This window comes from Oncorhynchus masou, chromosome 18 (genome assembly GCF_036934945.1).
Source record: "Oncorhynchus masou masou isolate Uvic2021 chromosome 18, UVic_Omas_1.1, whole genome shotgun sequence".
In the NCBI taxonomy this organism is placed as follows: domain Eukaryota; kingdom Metazoa; phylum Chordata; class Actinopteri; order Salmoniformes; family Salmonidae; genus Oncorhynchus; species Oncorhynchus masou.
Window position 1 is genome coordinate 69,094,071 of NC_088229.1, and position 20,578 is coordinate 69,114,648.

At 43.1% G+C, this 20,578-nt stretch overlaps 1 protein-coding gene across 1 annotated transcript in view; it reads left to right on the forward strand.

The window, feature by feature from the left end:
* LOC135505195 (voltage-dependent T-type calcium channel subunit alpha-1G-like) overlaps positions 1-20,578 on the forward strand; it is a 235,965-nt gene that overhangs the window by 57,534 nt on the left and 157,853 nt on the right. Inside the window, exons 5-8 of the mRNA XM_064924359.1 lie at positions 2,087-2,381; positions 4,011-4,103; positions 5,037-5,961; positions 6,216-6,604. Coding sequence (XP_064780431.1) covers positions 2,087-2,381; positions 4,011-4,103; positions 5,037-5,961; positions 6,216-6,604 — 1,702 coding nt within the window. The remainder of the gene's footprint in view (positions 1-2,086; positions 2,382-4,010; positions 4,104-5,036; positions 5,962-6,215; positions 6,605-20,578) is intronic.

Below are 20,578 nucleotides of genomic sequence, written 5' to 3' on the forward strand. Positions count from 1 at the left end.
AGTTCTGTTATACTCACAGACAATATTTTTACAGTTTTGGAAACTTTTGAGTGTTTTCTATCCTAAGCTGTCAAATAAATGCATATTCTATGGTCCTGAGAAATAGCCCATTTACGTTGGGAACGTTATTTTTCCAAAAATGAAAATAGTGCCCCCTAGCCTTAAGAGGTTTAACTTCTTCTGGCAGGTGGGACGGTAGCGTCCCACCTGGCCAACATCCGGTGAAATTGCAGAGCGCGAAATTCAAACTAGAGAATTATAAATATTTAACTTTCATAAAATCACAAGTGTAATACATCAAAATAAAGCTTAACTTGTTGTTAATTACAGCCGTCGTGTCAGATTTAAAAAAGGCTTTACGGCGAAAGCACACCATGCGATTATCTGAGGACTGCGCCCCGCCTGAAAGACATATATTTTTTAATTTTACCCCCTTTTCTCCCCAATTTCGTGGTATCCAATTGTTAGTAATTACTATCTTGTCTCATCGCTACAACTCCCGGACGGGCTCGGAAGAGACGAAGGTCGAAAGCCATCTGGGAGGACTTCGCCTTATAATAAAAGTGACAGCCGTTGAAATCAGAGATAGTTTGTCCTCGGGGTTCCGCCTGCCACATCAGTTCTGTTATATTCACATACATGATCTTAACAGTTTTGGAAACTTTGGAGTGTTTTCTATCAACATCTACCAATCATATGCATATCCTAGCTTTTGGGCCTGAGCAAAAGGCAGTTTACTTTGCACACACTTCATCTGGACGTGGAAATACTGCCCCTACCCAAGAGAGGTTAAGGGCCCTCCACAGGGTATGGCATTGCAAAATGGAGTGATAATCTTGCTTCTTCAAGATCCCTTTTACCGTGTACAAATCTCCCACTTTACCACCACTAAAGCTCCCCCAGACCATCACGTTGCCTCCACCATGCTTGACAGATGGCGTCAAGCACTCCTCCAGCATATTTTCATTTTTTCTGGGTCTTACGAATGTTGTTCTTTGTGATCCGAACACCTCAAAGTCAGATTTGTCTGTCCATAGCACTTTTTCCAATCTTTCTCTGTCCAGTGTCTGTGTTCCTTTGCCCATCTTAATCTTTTCTATTTTTTGGCCAGTCTAAGATGTGGCCTTTTCTTGGCAACTCTTCTTAGAAGGCCAGCATCCCGGAGTCGCCTCTTCACTGTTGACATGATAGGGAACAGACTAGTAGTGTGGGAAGGTGGGTGAGATTGTTGGCTTCTGCTTGGCAGGTCAGGAGGAGTAATTTGACCTTGAAGGCTTTGACAAGGCTGTACATCTGATCTGCATAAAGGCCCCAAAACACCCTACATTCCTTGTCTACTTTCCTATTCTTTGAAATCTTAAAAAAAACTAGCTAGCTACTATTTGTAACTATGACGTGTGTCAGCCTGTCAGTCACTGTCTGTAATCGTGCATTTGTTATTTATACATGACTTCAAAATAAATGTCCCACAAACGGTGGGAGTTAAATCATAACACATAGGCGAGCATTCATTTGGCTTTTAATTTGAATAACAAATACGTTTTTCAAAACTTTACTATCTCAAATTCTTTATGTGATCTGAGCAAGGTTCCGTGGGCCGTATTGAATCAGGTCGTGGGCCACGTACGGCCCCCGGGCAGGTCTTTACCCAGTCCTGATCTACATGGTTGATACTACAATGACCACATCTCTTCTTCCCTCTCTCCTGACCCTTCATCTGCTCTATTCCTATAGCTACTAGAACCCTACTACAACAGTACACTAACTATACTATCGTTGCCTCTCTCCTGACCCTTCATCTGCTCTCTTCCTATAGCTACTAGAACCCTACTACAACAGTACACTAACTATACTATCGTTGCCTCTCTCCTGACCCTTCATCTGCTCTCTTCCTATAGCTACTAGAACCCTACTACAACAGTACACTAACTGCACTCTCTCCTGCAGTCCTCTGTCCATTGAACTAGAGACCTACTACCACACAGAGAACGATGACGAGAACCCCTTCATCTGCTCTCTTCCTATAGCTACTAGAACCCTACGACAACAGTACACTAACTGCACTGTCATTGCCTCTCTCCTGCAGTCCTCTGTCCATTGAACTAGAGACCTACTACCACACAGAGAACGATGACGAGAGTCCCTTCATCTGCTCCATGCCCAGGGAGAACGGAATGCGCCTGTGTTCCTCTGTGCCCACCCTGTATGAGGAGGGAGGTCTCCAGTGTCAGATGGACATGAAGTCCTACAACAGCACAGACAACACCACCTGTATCAACTGGAACCAGTACTACAGTAACTGCTCGGCGGGACACGTCAACCCCTTCAAAGGAGCCATCAACTTTGATAACATCTGCTACGCCTGGATCGCCATCTTTCAGGTGAGGGAATGACATGGGCGTGTGTGTACATATAGATTTGCATGTACAGTATGTGTATATGTAGTATATGTGATGGTATGCACAGAACCACACATGTACTCCACAAAGCAGAGTCAATTGTGTTGACCCGTTTAAAACCAAGGCATTTAAAGGTACAGGCTGGCAGAACTTCAGAAGGGTCTCTCAGGAAGATGGCATTACGTTGGTACTTTAATATTTGGCACCGGGGTTAGAGACGGATGATTGATTGAAATGGATTTTACTCTACCTCTTCTTTAAATGTACCCTTTTCTTCGTAGTAAAAGTGTTTTAATCTCTTTCTTGGTTTTAGTTTTTAAGTACGCTGAAACAGTTGACCACTTGACTGATCTCACTTTCACATAACTGTTGTCCTGCCCAGGGTATATGTTTTAATTGAACCTTTAAAGTCATTTAAGAAAAAAATTATTATTTTCAATGATGGCCTAGGAACAGTGGGTTAACAGCGTTGTTCAGGGGCAGAACAACAGATTTTTACCTCGTCAGCTCAGCGATTCGATCCAGCAACTTTTTGGTTACTGGCCCAACACCCTAACCACTAGGCCCAACACCCTAACCACTAGGCCCAACACCCTAACCACTAGGCTACCTGCCGCAGACAGTGACAGCGAGGGCAATTGGTTGTCCTGCTGCTGTGTCTAAGGATCAGGGTTTGGTAGATTAAGAGAGAAGCAACAATTATGATGATGGAAGCAAAGTCAAGTTCTTAATTTCATCTCCGTCATTCACTCTCTTATCAGCCTATTAATCGCAGGGCTTTTGTTCGAGTTTTAATTTGTCACTGTGTTACAGTGGTGTCTTTACTGACTTTGCAGATTGTTAAATTAAATGATTTCCCACCTTAACTTACTGTCAGCTGTGTTCTGTGGTATCAGGGTGAAACTCAAACGGAGAGCGAAAAAAAGAGGTGGAGGTTCTGTGAATGGTGCACTGGTGAGGGGTTGGAAATCAAAATGTCTGACATAATGTCTGTGCTTCTGTTGCTCTCGCTCTCTCTCTCTGTCTCTTTCTTTCCCTCTCTGTCTCTCTCTCTGCCTCTCTCTGTCTCTCTCTCTCTCTCTCTCACCTTCCTCTCTCTCTCCCCTTCATTTCTCTCCTCTCTCCCCCTCCTCTCTATTTCTCCCCTTCCTTTCCCCCTCCTCTCCCCTCCCCTCCTCTCTCCAATTCCTCTACCTTTCCCCCCCTCTCCCCCTACTCGCTCTCTCTCCTCCTCCTCTCTCTCTCTCTCTCTCCCTCCTCTCCCTTTCCCCCTCCTCTCTCTCTCTCTCTCTGTCTCTCTCTCTCTCTCCCCCTCTCTCTCTCTCTCTCTCTCTCTCTCTCTCTCTCTCTCTCTCTCTCTCTCTCTCTCTCTCTCTCTCTCTGTGTCTCTCTCTCCCCCTCTCTCTCTCTTTACCCTCCTCTCTCTCTCCCCCTCTCCCATCCCCCTCTCTCTCTCCCTTTCCCCCTCCTATCTCTCTGGCTCTCTCTGTGTCTCTCTCTCCACCTCCTCTCTGTCCCCCTCCTCTCCCCATCATCTCTCTCTTTGCCCCTCCTCTCTCTCTCTCTCTCCCCCCTCCTCTCCCTCTCCCCCTCCTCTCTCTGTGTCTCTAGGTGATCACTCTGGAGGGATGGGTGGACATCATGTACTTTGTGATGGATTCTCACTCCTTCTACAACTTCATCTACTTCATCCTCCTCATCATCGTAAGTGACCGAGAGAGAGAGAGAGAGAGAGAGAGAGAGAGAGAGAGAGAGAGAGAGAGTGAGAGTGTGTGGCATAGATACTTATTCAAACACCTAGCAAACTTCTGACTCCTGAATGCCCTCCAAGGCCCTTATGTAAAGAGACATCTGCTTCCAGAAACATGTCTCAGAACACCATCATCTGTTCAGTCTGAAACTCCCTCACCACGACACAGTGCACATCCTGGTGAAAGAGTACAGTATTATCTCCTCAAGCAAACCTTCACAGAGGCTGGGAGGCTAGCCGGTAACTAGCCTGGGAGAGCTGGTTCACAGAGCTGGGGAAGCTGGTTCACAAAGCTGGGATGCTAGCGGGCAACTAACCTGGGGACTGTCTATTATTTGTATGTTAAACTCACAGTGGAGATGAGATCTAGCTGGAACAACTCCCTAAAATGCATAGGGAGAGACTCCAACTGTGTGTGTTCTGGTAGTCCCTCTCCTAACTCTGTGTGTGTTTCGGGTTGTTCCTATCCTAACTCTGTGTGCATGCTGGTTGTCCCTCTCCTAACTCTGTGTCTGTTTCGGATTGTCCCTATCCTAACTCTGTGTTTGTGGTTGTCCCTCTCTTAATTCTGTGTGTTTTGATTTTGATTAACCTTAACACTAAGCTTAACCACACTGCTTAAATTAAGACAAAGAAGCATGTTTTTGTTTTCATTAATTTTTACGATAGAGCCAATTTTGCCATTGTGGCAAGTAGTGACAACCCCTAACTCTGTGTGGTTGTGGTTGTCCCTCTTCAGATTGACTATTTATAGTTTAGTATAGTTTAGTTTCTTTATTAGCACAAAAAAAGAATGACAAACAATGCAGATAAAATACATGCAAAAAGGTGTGCAAGACTCTTTCTAGATACTAACTTTGTGTTTGTTTCTGGTTGTCCCTCTCCAGATTGGATCTTTCTTCATGATCAACCTGTGTCTGGTCGTCATCGCCACCCAGTTCAGTGAGACCAAGCAGAGGGAGAGCCAGCTGATGAGGGAACAGCGCATCCGTTTCCTGTCCAATGCTAGTACCCTGGCCTCCTTCTCTGAGCCGGGCTCCTGCTACGATGAGCTGCTCAAACTCCTGGTCCACGTCATCCACAAGGGGTTCAGGCAGGTGGCCCATGTCTGCCGGGCCATGATGCGCCGTGCGGGGATGAACATTGCAGCCTCTCCTCCTGCCCTGGAGAGAGAGAGGGAACGGGGGAGCCAGAGAAAGAGGAGGAAGACTTCGAGACAGGGCTCTGTGGTCTCCACAAAGGGGGCTATGTCCGTTCATTACTTGGTTCACCAACATCACCATCATCATTATCACTATCACTTAGTGAACGGGAGTGTGAGAGGAAGACTAGGGGGGAGAGGGGTGGCGGAGGTCGGGGGAGGAGGGGGAGAAGTGGAGAGGGGTTCCCATAGCAACAACGTGGGTACTGGACGTCTCATGTTGGGTCCTCTTCCGTTGCCGACCTCTGACCAGAACTTGGCAAACCCGGTGTCACCGGCCAATCCCGCTCTGGGAACCGGCAGTGGCAACTCGTCATCAGTGCGGAGTACGTTACACACAGACTGTCACCTGGAGCCCAGCACCCCCACACTCCTCGCCCCCACCCCCTTCTCCCTGGCCCCTACGCCCCTGTCCAGGCCTATGAAGAGGAACTCGGTGCCGTTCGCCGGTCCCAGACCTAAAAACTACCCCACCCTACAGCCCAGCACGCTAATGGAGTTTAGAAGTGGCAGTGTTACAACTAATACCATGAGTAATATAAACCTCAATATGCCCTCTCTACCCCTGGAGAGAGGACCACCAAGTGTGTTAGACACACACACACCCACAGGTAAGCCATTAAACACACTCAAACCAATGTGAGAAAGACAGGAGTTAGAGGTGTGGTTCGACTGGTGTTTTTGTCTTGTTTTAATTGAAGTCATGCTGTGACTGTGATGATATCGGGACAAAAAGGGAACGTTGCTTTTTCTGACGTGCAAATGTCAACAAATGTTGATGATGTGATATATCTGGAACTATGACCGTTTTCTTCTCCGTCCCTCCTTCCTTTCATTGTCACCGCCCATCCCTTCCTCCCTCCAGCCCAGCTCTCACCACATGACCCGAGTGCCATCGGAACCCTGGACCCCTCGTTCACCTTTGACCCTGAGTCGTGCCCCTACTGTGTCAAGGCTCTGTCCGGGGAGTCAGAAGGCACAGACGGAAACGAGACCCCGGGGGAATCAGACAGCGAGGGCGTCTACGAGTTCACCCAGGACCTCCACCACAGGGACCGCAGGGACCGTCGGGACAGCCGCCAGCCCAGGAAGAGGCAGCGAAAGCTGGGTACCACGGTTAGGAGAGTGGTCCGGGCCTGGAGGCTGGTGTGTGATACATTTAGGAAGATAGTGGACAGCAAGTATTTTGGAAGAGGAATCATGATCGCCATTCTGATTAATACAATGAGTATGGGGATTGAGTATCATGAACAGGTGAGTGTGATTTGGTTGTTTGTACAGTATATCTTGTGGAGGATTGCGTGTGTGTTGGTGTAGAACTGGGGTAGGTTGGGATTGGAGAAGCCAATCTGTAGTCTGAGGACTATTCCCTGTAAGGTCAGTGGTTCAGACTGTGTGTAGCCGTGTGCAGTGAACCTCTCTTGGCCTTTGCTCAACTTCATTCCCCGAAGGACGGAGATGAATTCCCTATTTTCTCAAAAGCTTTTCAACTCTGGACTGTCTTGTTTACAGGAGCATATTGGTAGCCATGTGAAGTGCAGGAGAGCGTGTGATTGTGTCTGTGTCTTATTGGGAAACATACGTTTACATTGCCAAAGGAAGTGAAATAGATAATAAACAAAAGTGAAATGAACAACAACAAAAAAACAGTAAACATTACATTCACAAAAGTTCCAAAACAATAAAGACATTTCATATTATTTGCAAGTAGTTAACTACAGAATTACAAAAGGGAAAATAAACTTAAATATGGGTTGTATTTACAATGGTGTTTGTTCTTCACTGGTTGCCCTTTTCTTGTGGCAACAGGTCACACATCTTACAGGTCACACATCTTACAGGTCACACATCTTACAGGTCACACATCTTACAGGTCACACATCTTACAGGTCACACATCTTACAGGTCACACATCTTACTGCTGAGGTATTTCACCCAATAGATGTGTGAGTTTATCAAGATCCTTAAGTTTGGGTCAGTCACAGTGGTCAGGGATTCTGTCACTGTGTACTCTCTGTTTAGGGCCAAATAGCATTCGAGTTTGCTCTGTTATTTTGTTCATTCTTTCTAATGTGTCAAGTAATTATGTTTTTGTTTTCTCATGATTTGGTTGGGTCTAATTGTGTCGATGTACTGAGGCTCTGTAGGGTTTGTTTATGTTTGTGTACAGAGCACCAGAACCAGCTTGCTTAGGGGACATCTCTCTGTAGGTGATGGCTTTGTTATGGAAGGTTTGGGAATCGCATCATCTTAGGTGGTTGTAGAATTTAACGTCTCTTTTCTGGATATTGATAATTAGCGGATATCGGCCTTATTCTGCTCTGCAGGCATTATTTGGTGTTCTATGTTGTACACTGATGACATTTTTGCAGAATTCTGCATGCATAGTCTCAATTTGGTGTTGTCTCATTTTATTTTATTTTTCTCTCTCTCTCTCTCTCTTCTCTCTCTCTCTCTCTCTCTCTCTCTATCTCTTTATCTCTTGTGTTCAAACCATAGCCTGAAGGGAGCACGACACCAGATATATTTTGTGTATGAGAGATAGTTTGTGTATGTGTGTGTGTGTTAGGGAGGGGTTGGGGGAGAAGAGAGTCCACCTTCCCTTTCTGATTGAGTGTTCAACGTTCCAGATTCCCTGTCAGATTCTTCCGTCTTTTTATCCCCCAGCCGACCCACATGGTGTGAGTTTGTGTGTGTATTCAGGGCAGAGCAGGCCAGATTCACAGGGCTACTACCCAGTCGCTCAACAAATACTACCAGACGCCAATTACACCAATTACACACACACGCTCTCTCGCTCTCGCTCTCTCACACGCACTTTTACCAGACGCCAATTACACACACACGCTCTCTCGCTCTCGCTCTCTCACACGCACTTTTACCAGACGCGCACACACACACTTTTTCTCCTTGTTTTAGGAGAGGGTTTTATAGTTTTGCTCCCCTATCCCTCCCTCTTCTCTTCTCCCTCGTTATCCTCTTGTGTTTGCTCCCTCGTTCCCTCTCCCTCGTTCCCTCTCCCTCGTTCCCTCTCCCTCGTTCCCTCTCCCTCGTTCCCTCTCTTTGTCTGTGTTCTTCTGACATGAATTCCTACTCTCTAGAGTAGGCTGAGAAAGTTATTATTTGAGTGTGTGCTAGAGTGTGAAAATATTTGTACTTGTGAAAAGTTTGGTGAGACAAAACATTGAGCTACGCTACTCCAATCCTGCAACCAGCTAATACATCCAATATCCCCAATAAGCTCTTTCTCATTCCCCTTTCTCTAACACTGTCCTTAAGGAGATGCTGACTCTGAAACTCTACCCCATGTACTGTACATACTCTGTTAAAATTGTCAGGGGGATAGAGGAAGGTGGAAGAGAGTGGGAATCTTGTAAAATAAAAGGAGAGGTTATTTGTGCCAGACATTCCAGTCTTAAGGCTGACCCAGAACCAGACCTCCATGTATTCTCTACAAATATTCTACTAGAAACCAGATATCCCACTCCCTACTCTATCCATCTCCCTCTCTCTGTCTCTGTCTCTCTCTCTCTCTCCCCTCTCTCTCTCTCTCTCCCTACTCTCTCCATCTCTCTCTCTCTCCACCCCCCTCTCTCTCCCCATCTCTCTCCCTACTCTCTCCCTCTCTCTCTCTCCCTCTCTCTCCATCCCCCTCTCTCTCTCCCCATCTCTCTCCCCATCTCTCTCTCCATACTCTCTCCATCTTTCTCTCTCTCTCTCTCTCTCTCTCTCTCTCTCCCCATCTCTCTCTCCATCTTTCTCTCTCCATCTTTCTCTCTCTCTCTCTCTCTCTCTCTCTCTCTCTCTCCCATCTCTGTCTCTTTATCTCTCTCTCCCTCTCTCTCTCTCCCTCTCCCTCTCTCCATACTCTCTCTCTCTCTTTCTCTCTCCCTACTCTCTCCATCTCTCTCTCTCTCTCTCCATCTCTGTCTCTTTCTCTCCATCTCTCTCTCCATATCCCTCTCTCTCCATCTCTGTCTCTCTCTAAATGGTGGGACCAACAGCAATAATAATAGTAGTAGTGGACATGGGATTACCATTAACAACAACTACAACAACAATATTAATGAGAACAACAATACATTAAAGCAATGGTTGTAGACCAGTGTCAACGTGATTGAGAAGACACATGACCTGGTAGTAGACCAGTGTCAACGTGACTGAGAAGACACATGACGTGGTATGAAACACAAAACAAAACGGGAAATATTATCAACATGACTTTGCACTTTTCACTGGCTGTCCCTCAGGTTGTGGCAGGAGGACACATATTTGGCTGCCAAAACTGCACAATTGCTTTTCACCCAATAAATATTTAATTTTTTCTTCCATCTTTTATAGTTTCAAATTCTTTGTATTGAATTATAATTTTGGGAAAGAAATATTCTCTTAGGTCTGAGTATTTGTCACAGTGTAATAGGAAATGCAGCTCTGTCTCTACCTCTCCCCTGGAGCAGAGTGAGTACAGCCTGTCCTCTCTGGGCAGCCAGGTTTGTCTGTGACCGGTCGTCTCTATAGACAGACTGTGCTCACTGAGTCTGTACCTAGCCAATGTTTTCCTCAGTTTTCTAACAGTCACAGTGGTCAGATAGTCTGCCACCATGTACTGTCTGTTTAGAGCCAAATAGCACTGAAGTTTACTTAAATTTTTTGTGGTGTCTTTCCAATAGATTATATATTTTTGTTTTTGTTTTGTGATGATTTGGTTGGGCCAGATTATCTGAGTGCTGTCTTGAGGCTCTATGGGGTTGGTTTGGGTTGGTGAACTGAGTCTCAGAACCAGCTGGCTGAGGGGACTCTACTCTGGTTTCATCTCTTGACATTGTAGCGCTGTGTGATGGAATGTTTTGGGGTCACTTGTTTTTAGAAGGTTGTAAAATTTGATGGCTCTTTTTTTCTATTCGAATGAGGAGGGTATTGGCCCAATTCTGCTCTACATCTATATTTTGAGTTTTTCTTTGCACTTGCAATACAGTCTTGTAAAACTCTGCATGCAGTATTTCAATTGGTTGTTTGTCCCATTTGGTAAATTCATTATCGGAGAGCGGACCCCATACTTCATTGCCATATAGAGCAATTGGTTCTATAACTGATTTAATTTTTTTTGGTCTAGATGGAATTTCGATCTTGATGTTCCTTTTAATGGCATAGAATGCTCTTCTTGCTTTGTCTCTCAGCTCATTCACAGACATGTGGAAGCTACCTATGTTGCTGATATTTAGTCCTACATATGTGTCGTTTTTTGTGTGTTCTAATAGAACTGTGTCTAAATAGAATATATATTTGTCATCCTTATTTCAAAACCTTTTTTGGAATAACATTATATTTGTTTTTTTTTAGGTTAACGTTTTTCAAATATCTATTCGATAATATATCACCCGGGACAATTGGCTTTTCAGTAGGAGCGAGAGGAACAATGGCCGCCTTTGTCTATTACGCACAAATCACTCTGAGAGCCACCACCTGACTACTGACGCAATGTTGTCATTCACGCTCATTTTTCAAAATAAAAGCCCTATGTCTAGTGGCTGTAGACATATTAGGGAAGCCATAGAAAAAGGAATCTGGTTGATATCCCTTTCAATGGTCAATAGGGATGCATAGGAACGCAGAGGTTTCAAAATAAGAGTCACTTCCTGATTGGATTTTTCTCAGGCTTTCGCCTGCAATATCAGTTCTGTTATACTCACAGACAATATGTTTACAGTTTTGGAAACTTTAGGGTGTTTTCTATCCTAAGCTGTCAATTATCTGCATTTTCTAGCATCTGGTCCTGAGGAATAGGCAGTTTACTTCGGGAACGTTATTTTTCAAAAATAAAAATAGTGCCCCCTAGCTTCAAGAGGTTTTTAATAGTGTCTTGTTCTTCTGCTGTTCTAGCATTCAGGTCTCCACAGACCAGTACATTGCCTTGGGCCTGAAAGTGACTAATTTCCCCCTCTGGAATGGAAGTAGGGTCTCTGAGGGGGAATGTATGTGGCACAGAGGAAGACGGTTTTATCTGTCAAGATAGCCTCCTCGTTGATTTTTAACCAGATAAAGAAGTCTCCGGTTTTGATCAATTTGATTGAAGTAATTACTTCAGATTTATACCATATTAGCAATACCCCTGAGTCTCTTACCTGTGTGATTCCTTTTAATTTAGTGGATGGTATGATTATCTCCCTATAAGCTAGTGGACAGCCAGTGGAAACATCACCTCTACACCATGTTTCCTGTAGTACTACAATATCAACATCATCAATTTCTTTCAGGAAGTCTTGGTTTTTGCTCCGTAGTCCAAAAGCAGAGGACTTCAATCCTTGTAAATTCCAACATGCAACTTTTTCTTTGCCTTCAAAATGAGACAAACACTCACAATCCAACAAGGACTATTAAAATAGCATTTTTCAATTAAAGTAAACTCTTATTATGCAAATGTGATTTGTTTATCATTTAAGATATAATTTGTGTCATGACAATTGGGTGGGTGTAGTGTGAGGATGGTGAAGTTCTTGTGCTCAACTTACCATGACCCTCGGCCTATCACATGTGAGCATGGTAGACTCAGCATGTGTTTAAAGTCACTCATTTGGTTGGTGGGGGCTGGGCCAGTTGCTCCTCTCACAGCCTGTGTGTAGCTCTGCCTGCTGGGCTGTGGCTCCTCCAAGTGTGGGTCTGCGGTGGGGGCAGGGGGGTGGGAGGCCTCGTCTGGGTGACTCTGAAGTTGGGCTAGGGTGGTCTGTGTCTGGGCATTGAGGTTGGTGGTGCTGTGGCCTTGGCTGGGGGGTCCAGGGTGCTGGTCCGGGGTTTCGTCTCCTGTACAGGTGAACATGGTCATAGAGACAGTCCAGATCGAGGGTGGGGTGGTTGGCCAGGTCACAGTGCACAGTCCAGGGATAGGCTGGCGTTTATTCTTTGTATTGTGGCAGGATTGAAGTCCTTCCTCTGTAGAAGGGTTGACACCATGATCCCTGAGTTGGGGAAGATTGTGGAGGCCTTCTCGATCACTACCCGTAGTGAAGTCGTCACCCTCTCCTGCTGAGCATGCAGCGTCGTTGTTTCCGGTGTGTATGATTATGTGGCTTGGCGACCCGAGATGGGCCTTATCAAGCAGCTCCATGGCACTCTACATTGTTGGGCACCACACCTTTCTCGTTTTGTGTCTATGGAAAAGTTTCTTCTCCTGAACAAACTTCCCATTTGAGTCCATCAACAGGATGATGTCAGCCAGTGTTTATTCTTGACTCAACCAGCCAAGCTTCCCTGCCCTGCCTGCTGCACCTCTCCTCCCCAACCCACATTTACATCAACATCAGCTGGATTCCAGCGCGCCAAATTCAAATTACTAAACATATATTTAATTTTCATGAAATCACAAGTGCAATATAGCAAAACACAGCTTAGCTAGTTGTTAATCCACCTGGCGTGTCAGATTTCAATAAAGCTTTTTGGCGAAAGCTATCCAAGCGTTTATGTAAGAACATCTGTCTCAGTAGACAAAATATTACCAACAGCTAGCCGCCAAGTAGATTGGTCACGAAAGTCAGAAAAGCAATAAATTAAATTGCTTATCTTTGATCTTCAGATGTTTGCACTCACGAGATTCCCAGTTACACAATAAATGTTCCTTTTGTTCCATAAAGATTATTTTTATATCCAAAATACCTCCATTAGTTTGGCACGTTATGTTCAGAAATCCACAGGCACGAGTGGTCACGACATCGAAGAAGAAAATTTGCAGACGAAAATAGTATCCGTAATGTTCACAGAAACATGTCAAACACTTTTTTAAATCAATCCTCAGGTTGTTTTGTCAATATATAATCGATAATATATCAACCGGGACTTTAGCTTCGTCAATAGGCTTTTCGCACCAAAGTACATTAATCTTTAGCAGACAGAACGCTTCTCCTTCCTGAGCGATATGATGGCTGCATGGTCCCATGATGTTTGCGTACTGTTGTTTGTACAGATGAACACCTTCAGGTGTTTGGAAATTGCTCCCAAGGATGAACCAGACTTGTGGAGGTCTTGGCTGATTTCTTTTGATTTTCCCATGATGTCAAGCAAAGAGGCACTGAGTTCGAGGGTAGGCCTTGAGATACATCTACAGATACACCTCCAATTGACTCAAATGATGTCAGTTAGCCTATCAGAAGCTTCTTAACCATGACATCATTTTCTGTAATTTTCCAAACTGTTTAAAGGCACAGTCAACTTAGTGTATGTAAACTTCTGACCCACTGGAATTGTGATACAGTGAATTATAAGTGACATAATCTGTCTGTAAACAATTGTTGGAAAAATCACTTGTGTCATGCACATAGTAGATGTCCTAACCGACTTGCCAAAACTATAGTTTGTTAACTTCTCTGGGATATTCTGGACGGTAGCGTCCCACCTCAACAACAGCCAGTGAAAGTGCAGGGCGCCAAATTCAAAACAACACAAATCCCATAATTAAAATTCCTCACACATACAAGTATTTCAAACCATTTTAAAGATACACTTGTTGTAAATCCAGCCACAGTGTCCAATTTCAAAAATGCTTTACGACGAAAGCACACCAAACGATTATGTAAGGTGAGTGCCTCGTCACAGTCATTACCTAGTCACAGAAAAACACTGCCATTGTTCCAGCCAAAGAGATTAGTCACAAAAAGCAGAAATAGAGATAAAATGAATCACTAACCTTTGATGATCTTCATCAGATGACACTCATCAGACTTCATGTCACACCATACATGTGTTTGTTTTGTTCGATAAAGTTCATATTTATATCCAAAAATCTCACGTTACGTTCAGTAGTTCCAAAACATCCAGTCATTTTGCAGAGAGCCACATAAATTTACAGAAATACTCATAATAAACGTTGCTAAAAGATACAAGTGTTGTGCATGGAATCTTGCGACGAGCAATCCCGTATCTGGGACCGTAATTATAGCCTCAAGCTCATTACCATAACGCAACGTTAACTATTCATGAAAATCGCAAATGAAATGAAATAAATATATTGGCTCACATGCTTAGACTTTTGTTAACAACACTGTCATCTCAGATTTTCAAAATATGCTTTTCAACCATAGCTACACAAGCATTTGTGTAAGAGTATTGATAGCTAGCAACGCATTAAGCCTAGCATTCAGCAGGCAACATTTTCACAAAAACAAGAAAAGCATTCAAATAAAATCATTTACCTTTGAAGAACTTCGGATGTTTTCAATGAGGAGACTCTCAGTTAGATAGCAAATGTTCAGTTTTTCCAAAAAGATTATTTGTGTAGGAGAAATCGCTCTGTTTTGTTCATCACGTTTGGCTTTCTCTTCTGAATCAAATGGAAACGTGCATGCAGCTGGAGATTACGCAATAATTTCGACGGAGGACACCGGGCGGACACCTGGTAAATGTAGTCTCTTATGGTCAATCTTCCAATGATATGCCTACAAATATGTCACAATGCTGCAGACACCTTGGGGAAATGACAGAAAGTGTAGGCTCATTCCTGGCGCATTCACAGCTATATAAGGAGACATTGGAACACAGCGCATTCAAAATCTGGGGCATTTCCTGTTTGAAATTTCATCTTGGTTTCGCCTGTAGCATTAGTTCTGGGGCACTCACAGATAATATCTTTGCAGTTTTGGAAACGTCAGAGTGTTTTATTTCGAAAGATGTCAATTATATGCATAGTCGAGCATCTTTTCGTGACAAAATATCTTGTTTAAAACGGGAACGTTTTTCATCCAAAAATGAAATTCTGCCAACAGAGTTTCAAGAGGTTATTGCAACTGCTGTGTCAGATTTCAAAAAAGCTTTACCGAAAAAGCACACCATGAAATAATCTGAGTACAGCGCTCAGACAACAAAACCAGCGCTCAGACAACAAAACCAGCCATACAGATATCCGCCATGTTGTGGAGTCCACAGTAGTCAGAAATAGCATTATAAATATTCACTTACCTTTGATGATCTTCATCAGAATGCACTCCCAGGAATCCCAGTTCCACAATAAATGTAAATGATTTGTTTGATGAAGTCAATCATTTATTTCCAAAATACCTCATTTTGTTAGCGCGTTTAGCACACAATCCAAACTCACGATGCGCGGGCAAGTCCAGGCGAAAGTTCAGAAGAAAAGTCATATTACAATTCTTAGAAACATGTCAAAAAGTATAGAATCAATGTTTAGGATGTTTTTATCATAAATCTTCAATAATGTTCCAACCGGAGAATTCCTTTGTCTGTAGAATGGCAATGGAACGCAAGCTAACTCTCACGTGTGCTCGCGTGATCAGCTCATGCCACTTACACACAGCTCTGACACACACACTTATCCCACCAGACATGCCACCAGGGGTCTTTTCATAGTCCCCAAATCCAGAACAAATTCAAGAAAATATCCAATATTATATAGAGCCCTTATTGCATGGAACTTCCTTCCATCTTATATTGCTCAAATAAACAGTACACCTGGTTTAAAAACAGATGAAGTGACACCTCATGGCACATCTTCTCTCCCCTATTTGAACTAGATAGTTTGTGTGTATGTATTGATATGTAGGCTACGTGTGCCTTTACAAAAATATGTATGTAGTTCTGTCACAGAGCTGCTGTTTCCTATTGATGTTCTGTATTATGCCATTCTGTATTATGTTTCACGTTGAACCCCAGGAAGAGTAGCTGCTGCTTTTGCAAAAGATAATGGGGATCCTAATAAAATTCCAAATACCTTGTAAAGACTGAGGAACTGAGTCTGTTCTGAAGGCAAAAGGGGGTGTACAACTCAATATTAGGAAGGTGTTCTTAATGGTTGGTACACTCACTGCATATGGTATATACATTACCTTCAGGAAGTATTCACACCCCTTGACCTTTTCCACATTTTGTTGTGTTGCAAAGTGGATTAAAGTTTATGTAAGTGTCATGTTTCTTCAACGATCTACACAAACTACTGTAAATGAATGTTTTAATGGAAAATTAAACACTAATATATCTTGTTTAGATAAGTAGTCAACTCCCTGAGTCAATGCATGTTAGAATTACCCTTTGCAGTGATACCAGCTGTAAGTCTTTCTTGGTAAGTCTGTAAGGGCTTTGCACACATGGATTGTAAAATATTTGCCAGTTATTCCTTGCCCAAAATGCTAGACAGACATTTAAACATTTCAAAAGGCGAGACCCAGATGCAGACACGGGAGGCAGATGGTTTGAGTCTTTGATATTTATTACATCCAAAAGGGGTAGGCAAGAGAATGGTTGTGGACATGCAAAAGGTCAAAACCAGTTCATAGTCCAGGAGGTACAGTGTGGCAGGCAGGTTCGAGGTCAGGGCAGGCAGAATGGTCAGGCAGACAGGCACAGAGTCCAGAAAACAAGCAAAGGCCAAAACCAGGAGGACTAGTAAAAAATAATGGAAAAGTCAGGAGCACGGGAAAAACACTGGTTGACTTGGAACATACAAGATACAGAGAGACAGGAAACACAGGGATATATACACCAGGGATAACAAGCAACACCTGGAGGGCATGGCGCAATAACAAGGACAGGTGAAACCTATCAGGGTGTGACACATTTTCAGATTTTGCCAAAGATTTTCAAGCCGATTTAACTAAAACTGTAACTAGGCCACTACGGAACATTCAACGGCATCTTGGTATGCAACTCCAATGTATATTTGGCCTTATGTTTTAGGTAATTGTCTTGCTGAAAGGTGAATTTTAAATCAAATCAACATTTATTGGTCACATATACATGTTTAGCAGATGTTATTGTAGCGAAATGCTTGTGTTTATAGCTCCAACAGTGTAGTAATATATAATATATATAATAAGAAATATATATAAGTAATATCTAATAATACACACAATCTAAAGTAAAGGAATGGAATTAAGAATATATAAATACAGTATATACATATGAGATGGTTAATGCAAAATATGTAAACATTATTATTAAAGTGACTAGTGTTCCAATTATTGGGCAGACCGCACCACCCTCTAGAGAACCCTACGGTTGTGGGTGGTGCAGTTTCCGTGCCAGGCGGTGATACAGCCCAACAGGATACTCTCAATTGTTCATCTGTAAAAGTTTGTGAGGGTTTTAGGTGCCAAGACACATTTCTTCAGCATCCTTGGGTTTGTGCTTTAAGAGTCACTCCTCAACTGAGGGACCTTACAGATAATTGTGTGTCTGGTACAGAGATTTTGTAGTCATAAAATAATCATGTTAAAGCAGTTGTGACGCTCATCATCCATAATCGTCTGATGCATGATTATAGAATTACCGTGCCAGCCCATCAGTCATTGGGTCTGTGGTTTCTAACCAACATACAAAAATGGGTCAGGTAAAATGTGATGGGGAATCCACTCTTGCACAATGTGTTACACAAACACACACACACACACACAGGCACACACATGTGGTTTGCGTGTACGCCTGTTGCCTTACGCCTGTAGCCTTTGCACTTGCTGTTGAAGATACATCAGCTTCCAGACCTCTGATCCCTGCTTCTTATCAAACACAGACACAAGCTGAAACACCCAGCTTGATGTTCCTGAAACTCCTTACGCAGTAAGTTTAGGACAGTAGGAAGGATGAGAGGGGAGGAGGGGCAGAGGGAAGGAGGGATTGAATGGATGGAAGATGTATCTGCTATCTCTCCGCAGTTACTGTGAGAACATTGCCTTTTATGGTGTGTGTGTGTGTGTGTGTGTGTGTGTGTGTGTGTGTGTGTGTGTGTGTGTGTGTGAATACTTGTCCTGCTGCCAACTATATGACACAGGCTGCTCTATTTAATCAGAGGGCAGATTTCTTATTTACATGAGGGAGTCACTCCCTCGTTCTATAAAGGAAAACAGTGAGTGAAGGGATTAGCCTTCAACCGCTCCCACCTGTCCCTTGGCATCCATCCATCCCTCTTCCTTCCTCTATTTGACTCTTCTCTACTGTCATTCTTCTCTCCACCCTGTCCCCTCTTTCCTCTCAGCAGCGGTTTGCTTATGGTTATGGTGGGATTTTTTTCCCCCCCACCTTCTTTCACTCTCTCTCGCTCTCCATCTTTCTTTCTCTCACCCTGTTATTTTACAGTTTACAGTTTTTTCTCTCTGTTGTTAATAAGGAAACTGAGGTTTCAGGCTCTGGGGAGGGAGGGTGGTGGTGTGGCTGACATCTTGTCTTCCTGGTCTACATTCCACTAGTCAAGTAGGATACATATTATCTCAGTTCACAGTAACACCAGTCGAGAGTCAATCGACCTTTCCTCTTTTAGTGATAGGTAAAATGTGGGGGCGGAAGATCATTCCAATATTTTGGGGAGGGGTTTGTTTTACAGCTTTTTTTGTGCAGCCGTGAGTGAGAGTGTCATTCACAGTTTATTTAATATGTTGTGTCATGCTAAAACATGTTTTATATGACTGTAGCCAGTGATGGTGTTTTGTGAAAGACTCATGTGTGGCCTTGAGTCAATTGAGAACTGTTAACTAAGTCAATAGTTCTCAGTTCTCTCCTCAGGGACCCCCAGCCATTCCAGACCTAGCACACCTGATTCAACTTGTTAACTTCTTGAAACTCCCCATCCCGGATCCGGGTTTGTGACTAAAGCCTCAGGCTCATTAGCATAACGCAACGTTAACGATTTCTGAAAATCGCAAATAAAATGAAAATAATGCGTCTGCTCTCAAGCTTAGCCTTTTCTTAACAACACTGTCATCTCAGATTTTCAAAATATGCTTTTGAACCATAGAAATTGACTAATTTGTGTAAGAGTATGCAAAGCTAGCATAGCATTTTGAGTAGCATTTAGCACGCAACATTTTCACAAAAACCAGATAACCAAATAAATAAAATAATTTACCTTTGAAGAGCTTCTGATGTTTTCAATGAGGAGACTCTCAGTTACATACCAAATGCGCAGTTTTTCCTGAAAGCGTCTGTGTGTAGGAGAAATCGTTCCGTTTTCTACATTGCATCTGGCTACCGAAACGAACCGAAAATTCAGTCACCTACAACGTAAAACTTTTTCCGGATTAACTACATAATATCGACTGAAACATGGCAAACGTTGTTTGGAATCAATCCTCAAGGTGTTTTTTCACATATCTCTTCATTGATATGCAGTTCGTGGAAGCTTGCTTTCCTCTCTGTATCGCATGGAAAAATACTGGCAGGTGACTTTTGCGCACCAATTTCGGCGCAGGACACCGGGCGGACACCTGGTAAATGTGGTCTCTTATGGTCAATCTTCCAATGATCTGCCTACAAATACGTCACAATGCTGCAGACACCTTGGGTGTCTGCAGAAAGGGCAGGCTCATTCCTCTCGCATTCACAGCCATATAAGGAGACAATGGAAAACAGAGCCTCAAAAATCCTTGTCATTTCCTGGATGCCATCTCATCTTGGTTTTGCCTGAAGCTCACGTTCTAGGGCACGCACAGAGAATATCTTGGTATTTCTGGACACGTCAGAGTGTTTTCTTTCGAATGCTATCAATTATATGCATAGTCAAGCATCTTTTTGTGACAAAATATCTTGTTTAAAACGGGAACGTTTTTCATCCAAAAATGAAATAGCGCCCCCATAGATGTAAGAGGTTAATGACCCTATTTTTCAATTTTTGCCTAAAATGACATACCCAAATCTAACTGCCTATAGCTCAGAACCTGAGGCAAGGATATGCATTTTCTTCATACCATTTGAAAGGAAACACTTGACACTTGTTGAAATGTGATTAATGTGGGAGAATATAACACATTAGATCTGGTAAAATATAATACAAACAAAAAAACATGTGTTTTCATATTTTATTTTTTAATTATCTTTGAAATGTAAGAGAAAGGCCATACATTCAGATAGGAATTTAGATGTTGTCCTCAAGATGACAGCAGTGTGTGTGTGCAAAGTTTCAGACTGATCCAGTGAAGAATTTTCCAAAATGTGCCGAATTGGTCAATTTGTACATTTTCAAGTTACAAGTACATAACTATAGAGAACGTACAACAATTATTTTTTAATAAAACATTTAAGTTTACTCACTACCAGGAAATGTCATACATGATAGATCGTTAGCTTATACACTAACTTTCACACATCTAGATGGCTGGGCGGGGTGGGTGTGGAGCCAGGGACAGCAGTGGGGTCAAACTGTAGAACCCAGTTCCTACATTTGAATATATATGAATTTTTCAAACAAAACCTCACTACATTCTATCTCTGGGATGCTCTGGATGACACATCAAGAGAAAGATT